This window comes from Equus caballus, chromosome 1 (genome assembly GCF_041296265.1).
Source record: "Equus caballus isolate H_3958 breed thoroughbred chromosome 1, TB-T2T, whole genome shotgun sequence".
In the NCBI taxonomy this organism is placed as follows: Eukaryota; Metazoa; Chordata; class Mammalia; order Perissodactyla; family Equidae; genus Equus; species Equus caballus.
Genome location: NC_091684.1, coordinates 163,026,371 through 163,043,246, shown reverse-complemented (window position 1 = coordinate 163,043,246; position 16,876 = coordinate 163,026,371). Strand labels below are relative to the sequence as shown.

The following is a 16,876-nucleotide window of genomic DNA, read 5'->3' as shown; positions in this document are numbered from 1 at the left end:
GTTTGTATTTAAGAGCTACATCAGATGCATTTGATGTATGTATAGTAATTTTTGGCATTTAACTTTTGGCAGGTGGTTTTGGAATGTATGCTTAAAAAAGACCTCATTTACAATAAGGTCACTCCAACATTTCACCACTGGAAGATTGATGACAAGAAATTTGGCCTTACCTTTCAAAGTCCTGCTGATGCTAGGGCTTTTGATAGAGGCATTCGAAGAGCTATAGAGGATATTTCTCAAGGTAGGTTTTCTTGACATTTTTTAAATTTGTTTATCAGTTATATATAGTAGAGTAGAGTAACTTTAAGCAAGTCAGCTTTTGTGGCATGTGATCAGACTTTGAAAGCTCACTGTAGGTAAAGATAAAATAATGGGCTTCTTAGTCTGTTTTATATTTGTCACATTACAGTATATACCAATTACATGTATTATCTTGAAGAGCCCATTAACAGCAGCCTTCAGATAAGTTAAGTATTTTAAAATAAGAGCTTGAAGAAGAGGAGAAGAGTCAGGTAGAACTTTCAAAATTCTCGTGTGTGTGTGCTATATCAGTCAAATCCTTGTTTGGATAATGATGAAAAGAAAATTTCTAATAAGCAAATATATGTAGACTTCAGTTATTCTATGACAAATCCCTTCTTAACTCTTTACTTGATTTTATTATTGAGGATTAGCAGAGACTACAACCCCATTTATCCCTTTGTGTATCTTAGCGATCTGCTTGATGGTTAGTTAACTCTAAAGCTTGCAAGTTTTTAAGGGAGAAAGAATACATTTACATATAAAACTAGCCTCTGCTCAATTAAACAACAAAAAAAATAACATTAAAACCTATTTCTTCCCCCAAAAGAAGTCATAACTAAAACTTGATTTGTTTTTCTAATTAGGAAGGAAAATTATCTCTATTAATAGAAATAAGCTTCTATATAGAGTAATTGAATCAAAATGTGTTAGCATTGTAATTTGTATATTTTGAAGATGACATTTTAATTGGAAAATTAGAAGAAATGAACTAATTATGAGATAGACCATAGGTAAGAACATGGAAATGCTTAGTACAAATCTATACTGATAGTACATAAAACTGTGGTTAAATAATTAGCCACTTTAAAGAGTTTGGTAAACAAACAGTCTTTAATTTTCGATTCAGAAAAACATTCCATGAAATTATAGCACTCGTTTGATTTTTATTACAAAAACCTATAAATTCTCCCTAGATCAGCATTGTCAATGTTGGCTGTGCATTTGAATCACCTGGGAGGCTTTTGAAAAATAGAATAACTGGTCCCCACTCCATACCACTTGAATCAAACTATCTGGGGAATGGAGCTGAGGCATTCCTTTTTTGTTTTTTTTGTTTTGTTTTTTTTTTTTTTTTGAAGTTTCTATGCATTTCATATGTGATGAGGACTTGTCAAATGGTTGTATTATGAATTTAGAAAAAAAAATATGAATGCTCAGATTCTGTAGCAGTGGTTGTGGTTCTCAAACCACTGCAAGGAACTTAATTAAAAATACGTGATGCCCTTTGCCTCACCCCACAGAGATTCTGACATTATTGTTTTGGGACTATACTCTGGCATCAGTAACATGTTTTAAAAGTTCCCTACTTGATTCTGATATTTAGCTAGTGTTGAAGAACCAATATGTTGAAAAGAAAATCATTATCCATGGCTGCTGGAATTTATATGGTTTATTTAAAGTTTTGTATTACTTTTAAGCCCACACTCATGTCCCTTAAGAGCAAAGTTCTTTCACTAGGATCAAATAGATTTTGGGTTTAATGTTTTAAAAGACAGTTTATAAGGAGGAGGTTACAAACTCTTAGCCACGTAGAATAGACTAGTACTCAGCCTGTCTCGTTATTTTTGAACATTTTCTTAAACGTGTTGCTTAACATTTTTATCAGCCATTGTGTTAACTTTCAACAATCCTATTAAATTTCGCTTACTTAGTCTTCCATGACAATAAGAATAAACTATGCAGCCCCTTCTAAAGGGCAGATTTGTCCTCATCTTGATGCTAGCTTTATCTCAAGGGTGGCACAAACTCAGAATACTTGCTAGGACAAATCCTTCCTTATTAGTTTATTGGGACTAAAGGCACACTTGGACACCATGAAAACCTATACAGAGACATTAATGCACAAAGGTCAATAACAACAATTGGCCATTGATTATCAGTAGTGAATTGAGGCTCATTTATTTTCTTTCATTATGAAAGCAACTAAAATCTTAGTTTTGGATACTAAATGCTGTTTCCTGGATCAGAGTATTTAGAAAAAATGAATAAATCCTATGTTGGCGTCACCTGAACACCAGAGGGGCGTGGTGTATATACTCTGCCTAGCAGTTGAAGTGTTTAGAAGGGATCATGGGCAGGGCTTGCTAGAGATAGTACACTTTCACAGAAAACATCTCTTTAGTAAGAAACTGGGAATTTACCTGTAGAAGAGGAAAACAATCCCTTTATTCTCTATTGTTCTAACAAATAAGAGTCTTTGCAAGTATACGTGGCCAATACCTGACTGGTTGCCAGGCTTCCCAGATTGATCTCTGATTATTCTTATACAACATTACAATGATATCATCAATTAATCAGTAACACTAAAATCTGAGACAAAAATTCTATGCTGAAATTAACTTTTACCTGTTTTTTTGTAGGATGCCCAGCATTTAAAAATGAAGCTGAAGGTGCAGAAGATGACTTACAAGTAAGTGGTTTGGCTTGAAAGGAATTTCTAAACATAAAAGATATAGAGGAAATCACTAGCCTTAATAAATAAACAGCTCATATAAATTTTTAAGAAAATGTCTAAGACCGTATTTGTCAGGAAATATAGAGAAATAGTAATCAACATGGTGTGTGTATGTGTATATATATATGTGTGTGTGTGTGTATTTACAGGAGAGGAGTTGTTTTGGTTTGGTTTGATTTGGTTTGTTCGTTTAATTGGCTGTTGTGATTGGAGGCTGGCACGTCTGAAATCCACAGGGTAGGCAGGTAGGCATGCATGCTCGAAATTCGGGCGTGAGTTGATGTTTTGGTCTTGAGTCAGAAGGCAGTCTCAAGGCCGATTTCCTTTCTCTTTGGGGAACTTCAGTCTTTAAGTCTTTTCAAAATGAGGCCCACCCACTTTATGGAGGGTAGTTTTTTTTTCTTTTTAACCCTGAGTCTACTGATTTAAATGTTAGTCACATCTGAAAATCACCTTCACAACAACATTTAGACTGGTATTTGACCGAACAGTTTAGGACCGTCGCCTGGCCAAGTTGACCAATAAAATTAACCGTCGCAGCACGGATGTTAGCTCAGGGCCAGTCTTCCTCAGCAAAAAGAAGAGGATTGGTGGCAGATGTTAACTCAGGGCTAATCTTCCTCAAAAATAAACCCCAAAAAAACAAAAGAACAAAAAACAAAATTTAACCATCAAAGACACCCCATTCCGTAAGCAAAGTACTTTTATTACTTATATAAAAAATTCACAGAAAAGGAATTTCAAATTGTTGTAAGTATGTGGACATCCTTCTGTTTTATCTCACTGGTAATCAGCAGGTAGTGTTAATTAACATTTTTTAGTTACCGAAAGTTTGAAAGTTGATAACTACCCCACAGTGTATTTATCCGTGAGATTGACAGATTGATGCCCTGCTGGAGAAAATGTAGATTGGTAGGTTTTTTTCTAGAAAGCAGTTCCATAATTGGTAGGTTTTTTTCTAGAATGCAGTTTGGTGATATGTATTTTTTTAAAAGCCTTACAAACAGAAACATTCATGACTGTTGGTCCAGTGGATCAATTTCCAGTAATCTATACTAAGGAAATAGAGATGCACAAAAATTTTTTACATGAAGTTTTGGAGATGTGTGTATAAAATAATGATAAAAAATAAGAATCAATCTAAATAGGAGAATGAGAATGGTTGAATTAATTAAGGTATATCTTTGTTATGCAACCATGAAAACTTTTGGTATTTATTTGCTTGCAATATATTGATAATAAAAACACAAAAATTATGTGATGTTATCATCATTACTCAGCTAAAAGGTTAAATGTTTTTGTTGGTTACTTTTGGATTGTGGGATTCTGAGCTATAGGGCTTTCTCTTCAGTACTTGTCTGTATTTTTCAAATTTCTGTGAAAGGTATTAATAGTTTTAGTATAACTGTAAAAGAACCCAAGTTTGTATGTATACCTTGTATTAATAATCAATTATTCATATTATTGTAAAAATAGTTGTAGCTTAAAGACATGGCAAAATGTTTTATGAACAGTTATCATAAAACCAAAATGTTTCTATTTTAGAAAATTTGACAAATATAGCAAAATTTAAATAAACATAAATATGCTACCATCAGTGATAACCATATATATATTTTTTAATTTGTGAGGAAGATTGGCCCTGAGCTAACATCTGTTGCCAATCTTCTCCTTTTTTTCGCTTGAGGAAGATGGTCCCTGAGCTAACATCTGTGCCATTCTTCCTCTACTTTGTATGTGGGATGCCGCCACAGCATGACTTGATGAGCGGCGTGTAGGTCCACACCCGGCATTCAAACATGTGCAGTGGTATGCGTGAACTTAACCACTCGGTCACGAGGCCAGCCCCTTTACATACATATTTTTAAATATAGCCTTTGGGTTTTTTCTGTACACATGAATGTGTGTACACATGTGTTATTATGCTATCATTATAGTATAGTCTGTTCTTTTCCCACTTAAATACGTAATAATATTTCTGTATCCTTAAATATTTTTCAGGTTTGTAATTTTTAAGGTTTTTGTTTTTATCTAATTTGTTTTCGGTGGACGTATCCTAATTGCCAATACCCCTATTGTACATTATTTTATTGATTTTTAATCATTGTTTTTAAAATATAGTGAGTTGCAGTTAATTAAGTATAAGAAATACGTAATAAAATGCAAAATAAATTTTTTTTAGTTAAATCTTTTCCAGAGTTCCATTTTGTTCTGGTATCAATCAAAATATGAGACTAAAATTAGGGAAACGTTTTCTGAATTGCTTCCTGTGATGAAAGTAAATTTGGTTAAAATTCAACTTAAAAAAGTAGAGTTTTCACATACCAACACTATGTCCATTACACAATGGCTATTCATTTTAATGTTCTTCTGAACATTATGGTAAAAGTTACCATAGACCTTAGCAACCTCAGCATATGGTTTTTTTCTTTCCTTTTTAAGTCGAGAACTTTCACCTTTTCACTTAAAGAAAGCACTTGACAGCTTCTCTTTGGCATATACGAATTGCCAGCATCATTACTCTTGCACTTTGGGACCATTATGAAGTAAAACCAGGGTTACTTGAACACACGTACTGTGATACCAGACAGTTGATCTGATAACTGAGACAGCTACTAAAGTGTACAGGTAGCCTGTACAGCATGGATACTGGACGAAGGGATAATTCATGTCCTGGGCACTACTCAGAATGGCACACACTTTAAAACTGAAGAATTACTGACTTCTGGAATTTTTCACTTAATACATTTGGACTGTGGTTGACCACAGATAACTGAAACTGCAGAAGGCAAAACCTCAGATAAAGGAGGGCCACTGTAATATCTTCACTGCAACCTCATGAAGGACTATGAGCCAGAACCACTCAGCTAAGTTGCTCCCAAATTTCTGACTCACAGAAACTGAGATAATAAATGTTGTTTGGAGCTACTGTTTAGTGGTAATTTATTATGCAGCAGTAGCTAACCAATACACAAGCAGAAAGGGAAGATGGTTAGAAAAAAGCTAACATTTGTAGCTATGTTCATTTAATCCTGCTGCCCATGCTATTCTCAACTATTTTAGATGATATGTAGCTTAGGCTAAATTCCTTCTTTCAATAGAAGATTGTTTATAGCCCCTTTATAACTAAAAGTACATTCAAGTAGAAAAAGATCGTAGTCCTTATTTAAAAATATTCTGAGCCTGAGTATATATTAACCTTAATTATACAAAAACAGTGGGAGAGGATACTGACAGGTGAGCAAATAACATGAGATCAATTTTTCTAAACACCCTATTTGAAAATTTTTAAAAAATCAGCATCCAGGATTAAAACACTGAAAGAAAACTCTTAAATTTACCTTAGCACCATTTATTTTATGATTATGTGGAAGTTTTCACTTCATTCTTATTTTGGAATATATTGGAGGTTGTAAAGTATTCTAATTTATTTAATTTCTTTATTAAGAATTAAGTACATCATTGTTTTTTGATTCACCTATGGGCTTGGCATAAACATTTTGAAATTATTTTGAATACAAGATGACTGATTTGTGGTTGTGGTTATATCAGGTTTACTTTATTGGTAATTATTTGCAAAGACAACTGAAATTCAGGTTTTAAAGAATAACCCATTATCTAATCTGTTTAACCCAGAGGAAGTAATGATTATATTTAGATCGCAAATGTCTTGAAGGCATTAAATATCAGAGCAGAAATCCTCTCCATTTTGTGTGTAAATTCATTCAATAAATATTTGAGTGCTTGTTCTGTTCCAATAAGTGTGCTAGATATTTGGTTATTTGCTGCTGGACAGCTGTCTCCTTTCTACGATTCAGTATCTTCCTCAGCTGTCGTAAATCAACAGGAAGATGTTTACCTTTCTATTTCATACCTATCTTTGAAGGGTTTCATAACACATCATCATTTGAATTTAAAATCATATCTTGCTCATCTCTTATCCCTGGTGTTTAGTACAGTACTGATCACATATATAGTTGTAGTCAAGAAAGGATTTTTTGAAGAAAAATCTTCAAAATTAGGATTTTTTTAAAACCTAAGCAATAATAAGGAATGAATGTTCTTTTCATTTGGTTTTTTCCTTTGACTATTTTAGTGAGCCAGTTAAGTTTTTTTTTAATGCTGGTTTATATTCAAGATCATTTTTACAGTGTTTTTCCAACCAGAGTGTCCGTTATAACAGCTCTTATTGTTCAAATATGCTAGATTAGTAATAAAACCCATAAACTCACCTCACGACAGGCTTGGGGTTATAAGAGGAAAAGATCTCAGATTTCATGCTTTTGGGCAGAAGAAAGATAACACCTAATTGATCTGAAGTGAAAAATTGTCATATTTTCTCTTTTGGCCAATGAGAAATACTTGACTAACTTATTCTTTTTTAGAATTGGGTAGTGTCATTTCTGAGCCAAAATGATTAAAAGGACTGTGATTTATATTTATTTTTTGAAGTTATTTTGCTTTAGGCAAGGGGGATGTGAATTGTTCGTGTAATTTTGTAAAGGCGGTAACGTTTTAATAAGGTGCTGTATTTGAAAACAAAGTTAATGGACAGGCCTTAGTTAGCTAGCGAAATGGATTTTGTATTACTGTGACTAATCACCGTCCTACATTAACTACTATCCTATAGTTAAGTTCCCAAAACCTTAATATAATTGGATTTTTATTTATTATCTTATAAGGGAGCAAAAAAACCCCTCTGTATACGCTTTTTGCATAATGTTTCATCATTATTTAAAATTTTTCTAGACTCTTAGACTCATCCATCTGCATCTAGAATATTTGGACAGTTAGAAAATTATAAAGAAGAAATTGGGAATCATTTATCCCTCCCTACCCAGAGATAACTCGTTTTAGTATTTTGGGTACTTCTGCCTAGGTTTTCCTTTATTCTTGCATATTGTATTCAGATACGTAGTTCTTTTTAAAAGCTCCATCAGGATCTATCTCTCCTCCATTTTGATTGTGTTTTTGTTGGATTTTTGTTTGATTGGTCATAGTACTGATGGTGGTGGTTGGAATTTAAGTAGTACAGATCATAAAATTTGAACCCACACAGTCTGACTTCAGAGTCTTTGAATTTAGCCATTATATCCTGAAACTGTACTACAATTTGTTTAACTATTCATGTTTTGTTGAACATGTACTTTATTTTTCACAGCCTTTTACATTAATTTTTCTTGGTGTGACCTTAGGATAAAATCCTAGAAATAGATCTACCGGTTAAAGGATTGTATAAAGATTTATATAGGTAGCAGGAACTATGTAACTACTGCCTATTAACTCAAAAGCAGATTTACAGACAATAAACAATACCTGAAAACCTAGTACCACATTTAAGCCAAAGTAACTTTTCATTAGAAACGTAGTTTAGTTTTTCTGTCAATTAATTTAGGGTGGAGAACTTGTTTTCCTTTTCTGTTTTTTCCAGATATTATATCTTGCTACCATTCTCAGATTCCTTCCATATTATTTCATCACTGGTTATTGCGTTCAGGTTGCTTAAACAAAATAAGATACATGCTATTAATGTTTTTAGACAAAGCTCATAGAAATATGCAAAATGAAAAACTCAATGGTTAATATATTCTTATCCTTAAACTAATCAAAAGTAACTAAAGAAATCTAATGAACAGAATAGGAGACAATTGTGGTCAAATCTAAAATGAATTGCTACTGTATGCTACACCAAAATGATAAAGTGATTTTACTGAGCTTGTGGAATTGTTAGTAATTTTTTCTCCTTTTTTGTGCTTTCTAAGTTTGCATAATTTGAGTGTATAATTTTAAATAACGCAAGAATAGCTTCAATAACATTTTAACATATGCAATGCTAAAATATAAGATTTCTTTATCAAAGAACATTTTTAAATTCTTCCATCATGCTAAGGTAAACTAATAAACTAATCAAAAACTTCTTTTGTTGGATATGACTGAGCCACACATTTTCAAACCTGGGATGTGTCATATACAACTAGAAGAATGAGGTTCTTGAGCACTAAGTAGACTGATAACCACTTTTTTTCACACTTGATTATTTATTGGGAATCATACATTTAAAAAGGTTTGCAGAACAATGGTAAGTTTTCTGTGCCTCAGAATTAATACAAGAAGAAGGGACAAAGGGGGAAGAGAAGTAAAGTGTTTTTATTTTTTCTGGATAACAGCTCTCAGCCCTGTGTTTTGATAGAGAGCTACAGCTGGAATTATTTTTTTGCTTTACCCAGCACCCTTTTGCCTCTATGCACAAAATTGCTATAGTAGTCTTTAAAAAAGAAAAAGCTAAACAATCTCTTGGTGACTGTGGGAGAATGATTATTAAACCACCATCTGAGAGTGAAACAGATTTCCATTGTATGTTAAATATTGGCATGGGTTACTTTACAGATAATATAGATGAACCTATGCTAACACAATACTAAAAACATTGAGTGTGGGTGCGCATATAACCACTATAGGCAATTTGTTAAAAGCTGGAGATCATGCAAATGTATATACAGTCTGTATGCATATCCTATATTCAATTTTCTGCTTTTGTGGAAGATTTTTGGCATTTCCCACCCCCTAACTTTCGATTATGTCTATGTTCCCATAGTAATTGTTACTTTTAAGGGGTTACAATCCAGTAAAAAACATTCAAAGTTTACTAAGCCTGAACAGTTTTTACTCAGTTGTTTCCAAATTAAGGAAGTCTTTTGGTTATTAATTTTAATTATGGAAGTGGTACAGATAATCTTTTTGGAAAATAACAAAATATTTTTCTTATTAGATTGGCAAAGATTGGTAAGTGATAAGGCCCAGTGTGGGCAGAGATGTGAGGAAATGATCCTTCTTGTCATATATGATTGAGAGCTTTATGGGAATTAATCATAAGGAAATAATATTACCAATGCACCAAGATGTATTTATAAGGAGATAATTGCATTGTATATAACAGAAAATTGAAAGTGATCTAAATGCCCATAATTAGAGTATTGCCTATGGAATATTTGACATATACCGATGCTGCACTTGTTTGCAACCATTTCAGAGCACAAAGTACATCTTTATATATTGACATGGGGAGAGGTCCATGGTATATTATGAAGTGAAAAAAAGTACTACATAGATGGATTGTCTAAAATATAAATGAGATCAAATTGTACATAGGGTATAAACATGCACTCATTAAAAAGTCCAGAAAGTTATATGTCATATAATAATAGGTACTATTCCTTAGGGTGGGATTAGGGGCAAAATTATTTTTTGTGTCATTTGAACAGTTATTAAAATTATTTCTTTTGTGAGTGAAGAATTTTTGTTTAAATTCTTTCTCTACATTTTTTTCTCTTATGCCAAATTTACTTCCAAGGGTGTATATTAATATAATGTGATCCGATTTGTGGATATTTGCATATCACAGGTTATTTATAGGGTACTCACTATGTGCTAGGCATAGTTCTGAGCTCTAGGGATAGGCCAAGTCTCATTACTGCCTTGTGGGAGAAATATAAATAAAAGGACACTTAGAATATGGGGTGATAGATGCAAGTATTTTTCAGGAAGTTCAGAGGAGATTAACTTGGGAGTGGATCAAAGAAGACTTTTTGAACAGTTTATGGCTGACATTGTAGAGGATTTTTTCCAGAGGGAAGATTGAAGATAGTCATTGTGGGCAGAGGAAATGACATGTACAACGAATCCGAGGTGTGAAATGTCACATGGAATGGGAGAGAAACAAGTACACCAGTATTTCTGAAACAAAAAGATGAGGGTGACAGAGGAGTAGGAGCCATGGTAAAGTAACAAACCTGTGCATTCATTTGTTCTTTTGTTCATTCTCAGATTTTCTTGGTCACAGGCCAGCCCAGTAGCATAGTGGTTAAGTTGCACACTCTGCTTCGGCAGCGCAGAGTACAGGTTTGGATCCCGGTCATGGACCTACACACTGCTTGTCAAGCCATGCTGTGGTGGTGTCCCACATACAAATAGAGGAAGATTGGCACAGATATTAGCTCAGGGCCAATGTCCCTCACCAAAAAAAATAAATTCTTGTCCACAGAAAGAAAACACTATAATTTTTAGTAGGACTGATCCATTATTCTAGAAATTAAATAGCATATAGATACATAAGAGTGAAAGTTGTGATAATGCCTAGTCTTAGTGAGAATATGGAACTTTCTTGTGGATATGTGAATTGTTAAAACCACCTTGGAAAATAATTTTTATTATGTGAACTGGAACATGTGTATATCCTATAATCCAATATTTCCACTCCTATATATGTACCAGAAAAACCCTTGTACAGTCATGTGCCACATAATGACATTTTGGTCAATGATAAACCACATATATAATGGTGGTCCCATAAGTTTAGTACCGTGTATCCTAGGTACATAGTAGGCTATACCGTCCAGGTTTGTGTAAGTACACTCTGATTTTTGTACAACACTGAAATCACCTAACAATACATTTTCCAGAACGTATTCTTGTGTTAAGCAATACATGACTGTACATATGTACCATGAGGCCTACACAAGAATGCCCTTAGCAACGTTGTTTGAATTAGCCAAAATTAACTATTTCATCTTAGGCAAGTTACTTATCTCTGAGCTTTAGTTTATTCATGTGGGATAGAGACATAATACTGTCTACCTTGAAGGTTGTTGTAGAGATTAAATAAGTTAATCCATGTAAAGTACTTGGGACAGTGTCTGATACATAGAAAACGTTCAATATGTGTTAGCTATCATTGTACAAAGAAGTGACAATGAACGAGCTGTTGATGCACATGTCAACATGAATGAGTTCCACCCAAAAAACTGAACAAAAAAAATCAAGTCCCATAATGTCGCAAATAGCATGATATCAGTCAAATAAAATTCAAAAGCATCTATAACTAAATATCGTTTAGGGATAATACTTGTTTGGTAAAACTGTAAAGAAGAGTAGGAAAATGAAAAAAACCTTGAAGATAGTGTTTACCTACTGGTGGTCCACGTGGTAGAGATGGGGATACCCACATGGAGAAATACATAGGAGTCATTTGTTGTATCGGTTATATTTTCTTTCTTAAGTTGGGTGACACGAATACACATATTCATTTTATTAGTCTTTATATTATGTTCATAGTTCTTTATGTAAAATACTTCCTTAGGGAAAGATCAATGGTTTAGTGTATAATCCTTCCTGATAGTGGTAAAATTGAAAAATCTATATCCATCCTCCTCTCAATCCGACAGACGGGATCATGTCAGACAGACGGTTCTGTACCTAGCTTTTTCTCATTTAACAGTATCTTGTGAGTACGGCATGCAGATCTTTTTAATGGCTGTATAGAATTGTATCATATATGTATCTCATAGTTTTTTAACAAATCCATTGCTGATAAAGCCATGGGATGTTTTCTTTTTTTGTTTAACAATAGTGCTACTGTGATTATTTGTGTGTATGTATCTATATATGCAATCACTTTCTCAAAGAATTACACTCCCACCAGCAGTGCCAAAGTATACCTAATTCTTCCTACCCTTGCCAACATTGAGTGTTATTATGTGTCTTTTCCATCTTTTCTAGTCTGTATTAAAAAAAGAATTATATTTTTATGTCTTTAATCGAATGAAGTCCAGCATCTTTTCATATATTTAGTGTTCCTTTCTTTTTCTTGTGAAGTAAAATTGGACTTTATCTTGTATGTCATTGTTTCTAGGGGGAGAGGGCCCTGGATTGTGTAAATTATGTATCTTATGAAAGCATTCCTCAGACAATACTGATTCTCTTTCCTCTCTCCAGTATGTGCAGGGTCCCCCAACAAAGCCTTGATAACTGGAAAGCTTAGAAGGGTTCTGAGCAGAAAAACCAATAGATTTGCATGAATAGCCTTCCACAGGCTGGAAACAGGATCAATTAGAAAGCTACTGAAATAAGACAGGCAAAAAAGATAATGAGGGCTTGCACTAAGACAGTGGATAGTGGTATGGAGAGGAGAAAGTGGATTTAAAAGATACTCAGAAGGCTAGCTGGTTTAGAAAATTTTTTTTGACAAAAAGATGTTCTTTTTTCAGAAGGGTTTGGGGCAAGGATTTAAGAATGGCTCAGTTCATTATTTCAGATGTAGAGTTGAGGGAAAATGTATTTAAGCCAAAAAGCAAATGACTGGTTCATTAGTTAGCTGAATTACTTGAAAATATTGGTAGAATATATTGTATTTTAAAGTATTATGATTCTATATCAAAAGAAATGAGGGAGGAGTGTATACCTAGATTTTAAAAGAAAACCATATAAAAGTAAACAAGCCATAGAAAAATTGGAAAATTACTCATAATTATGCCATCAAGAATGTGTTAACATTCATTTTATATCTTTTCAATCTTTTACCTTTCTATGGTTATGATAATCCTGTAAATAAAATTTTATATAATGTCTTTTTCTTACTAAACCTTTCCCCACATAGTAGATGTTATTCATAAATCTAATTTCAAATGACCATTAAATATTCCAGTAAGTGGGCATACCGTAATTTACTTAACCATTTCCTTATTTGGGGACAGTAAAATTGTTTCTTCTTTTTTACTATTAAAAATAATTCTGAGAAAAATATTTTGTGCCTAAAGCTTCTTCCATTCAGTACTTGTTTTCTTACTAGATTCAAGAAGTAGTCAAAATATGTGAATATTTTGAAAGCTTTTGATAGATTTTACTAAAATTGCTTTTCAGAAATGATCGTTTCAGATATTACTCCTGTGGTAGAATTAGCAATGAATGATAAAGGTCATTTTCCTTATCACCACCTTTTTTTTTTTGGTCAGTTTAACGTACATCTAAATTTATAACATGCTGAAAGAATTATAATTAAAATACTCTTTCCAAGCTTAGGATTCTCTAAAAGTGTTGCTTTCTCACAATTCATGGATAACATCTACCTTATTGTAAATTGTAAACTCTGCATTTTCAAACAATGAGGGTTTTGGGTTTTGTTTTTTTGTTTACCATATCAGATAGCTGAAAGATGTTTTAGTTGTTTTTAGCTGAGACCTGTTTAGGTATGTAGTTGTAAATCCACTGTGTGATATGAAATATTTCTAGTTAGCAGGTTAATTCCAGCTGTTTTGGTAAACATTTTTAAGTAGAACTAAATCATTTGTTATGCAAATATTATCCATATTTTTATTTAATAACAAAACAATAAACACTTTAGATGTTTCTCTTTAAAAATAAATGTATTCTTAATCAAAGTGAAATATATTACTATTTAATATACAGAATGTAAGTAGACTTAAGTCAGTACAGTAAAACACTGGGTTATGTAAGCATTTTGTGTTTGTTCAGATATAGATTTTTAAGTAAGCTTTATCTGATTTTACAATTCTTGAGTGCCTCCTCAATTATGTTAGAATTCAGTAAAGACAACCTGATCCAAATAGTTGTCACCGTTATAAACATGATTACTTTATAATTACTACTGATACTACTATACTTTTCATGCTCATTTATAGTTTTTTAATCTTGTATCTCAGCTAACCCCGAGATTATTAGTACAAATATTATGCATAGTTTATAATAAAAAGAAATTATGATTCAGGGAATTTACTTGCTTAAATTTTATACCCTAGTTGGATGAAACAAGGTTCCAATGTGGGCCCTTTCTTTAAACTTCTTTTTTCCGATGTTTTCTTCTGTTCGATTTGCTTATGATTTTTGAGAATTACTTGAGTCATTTTTTTTTTTTTTTGAATACTCTCTGGAACAAGTAAATGTATTTCTTGAGTTTTTTTACTCTTCTCAGTTTTGATCATGCGTGTTGAAAGAATGTTTGCTGGATACCAGTATTTAGCGAACACTTTTCTAATAATTTAGCATTAATTGTCATAGCGCATTGGGACAACTATTATGAAAATTAGCTTGAAATAGCAATTAACTGAGTTTGACATATTTAGTTTTAAGTGACAGTATGTTTTCAGATATATTTTTAAAAATTTAATTGCTTACTCCCTAATAAAATAATAGCTTTTAGTTTTCAGAGCATTTTCACATGTATTATCATCTCACTACATCCTTATGCTAATCCATGTCGTAAAACAGTATAGGTATTATAATTATTTAGTAGTTGAGAAAACTGAGTCCCAAAGAAGTTAAATGTCACAAGCCTACTTTGTTCCGGAGCAAGGACTAGAACGTGCATTTATAAATTTAAAATATTGTAGCCATTTTAAGAATTTTATTGCTTAATGTTAGAAGTAACACCAGATGTTTTTAATATTTTCATTTAAATTTAAAAAGCTTATAAAGGTTTCTACCTTTAAAATTTTTAGCCCTATAGTGATTAAATTATTTTAGAATGAGCCAATGAAAATATTTCTCATTTTTACTTAACTGACACTGTTTCTTCTCAAATAATTATACAGTAATGGGAAAAGTAATAGCAAAATTACTTTTTCTTTAAAAAAAGAAACAAACAAACAAGCAAAGCCCTTCAGGACTTTATTTTGCAGTGTGCTAAGTTTCACCTATTTAACATTTATTTCACAGATATTATTGTTTATGGAATTTTAAAAGCATGTTGTTGGCAACTGTCATTGATTGAGCATATCCCCTACCTAAGTCTCATGTGCATGATTTGAATCCGTCTAAATAATTAGGAAGTTCAGGCTAGTCTATTCGTTTACTCATTCAACAAGGTGATGGACTGCTGTCTTCCTTCTTTTGACCCCCTGTATCACACAGCACAGCATAGTCATTAGTACATACTTTTATTTTAACCTGAAAAATGATACTTTTATAGATTTGCATTTTCTTCCTAATAATTTCTTCATTTTCAATGTAAACATAGCACTTTTAGTTATAACTGGAAGCTTCAGTATAATTAGAACTCTCTCTCACATAGCATGGTTATTAGCCTTCTAATTCTTCCCAAGATGTGTTCTATTAGAAAGCCTATTTTGCTCATAAAGTTGATTTAAAAAAAATTTTTTTTTTAATTATTTTAAAATAACAAATTTCATTTTATTTTGACACGACTAATCTTGTGCATTTGAATTTGGGGAATTGCCATTCATAGTGATGGTGGTGTTACATACTTACTGATTTGCTAAATACTTGGTAGATTCAGTGAAAGTGTCTTATTTTGTTGTTGCTTTTTATATTCTGGCAACTAATTCATTGGGGATTGTTCCCATTAGGCAACTGAAGAGGATACTTCCAGTTCTCTAGTGAAAGATCATTTCCAACAAGAGACAGTTGTTACTAGTGAGCCTTATAGAAGCTCAAGACCTTCTCCTTTTGAAGATCTGAATGCCAGAAGAGTCTACTTGCAAAGCCAAGCCAATCAGGTGAGAAGATAAATATTTTTCAGTTTATTATTCCTATCTATAGACATTGGATGTGTTCGAGAAGGACATTAAAACCATCTGCTCTTTACCAGAGAAAGTAAACAAACAACAGAAATCCAGGAGAATGTGATTTATAGTGAATCAAATCTAGAATGGGGTGATAAATATATAGGCCATAAGGTCCTAAACAAGTATAATAATTGAGCTATAAATTTGACTTTAAATTTTTTGACGACAGAGGTGAAAAGGGGAAATATGTTGGTTCCGTTTTCATTATCCAGGAGGAAAAAGTGTTTCATTTCAGCCTCTAAGGAAGCAAGTTTCCCTTGCTTTATTCTGCAAGAAACTTCTCAGATAAGAGAGATTGTGAAAACATGTCTTTAGCAGACGTATCTGTGGCAAGTACACTGACAGTTTTCCTGAAGTTCTTTCTTGTAGCTTACCTCAGAAACTAATGATGTGCTCCTAAATCACTTCAGTGAGAGGTTTTCCACTGGGCACTAGGGATACAGCCTTCTAATGTTTCCAGCTTCATCTCAAAATGAAACCATGGTTGTGGGGTATAACCCTATTTTTCTGCCATTCACAAGTGTTATCAAATCTCAGAAGACCATTCTTGACCCGAATTCTCTCAGTGATACGAATAAACGCTTTTGTTGTTAAATAAACATAACTGTTACTCTGTGTGAAGTCATGTAATTTAAACCATACCCAGTGTATGTCTACAAAATCAAAGGCCAATCAAAGTGGTTTTAAAAACATATTTTAAAATATCTATTCTCTTTGACAGACGACATCTGTAAGATGTGTT

General features: G+C 32.8%; 1 protein-coding gene across 2 annotated transcripts in view; it reads left to right on the top strand.

Moving 5' to 3' along the window:
• SPRED1 (sprouty related EVH1 domain containing 1) overlaps positions 1–16,876 on the top strand; it is a 118,676-nt gene that overhangs the window by 75,508 nt on the left and 26,292 nt on the right. For both annotated transcript variants that reach the window (XM_001503617.7, XM_023620305.2), the window contains 3 exons: positions 73–241; positions 2,664–2,713; positions 15,916–16,065. In XM_001503617.7, coding sequence (XP_001503667.1) covers positions 73–241; positions 2,664–2,713; positions 15,916–16,065 — 369 coding nt within the window. The remainder of the gene's footprint in view (positions 1–72; positions 242–2,663; positions 2,714–15,915; positions 16,066–16,876) is intronic.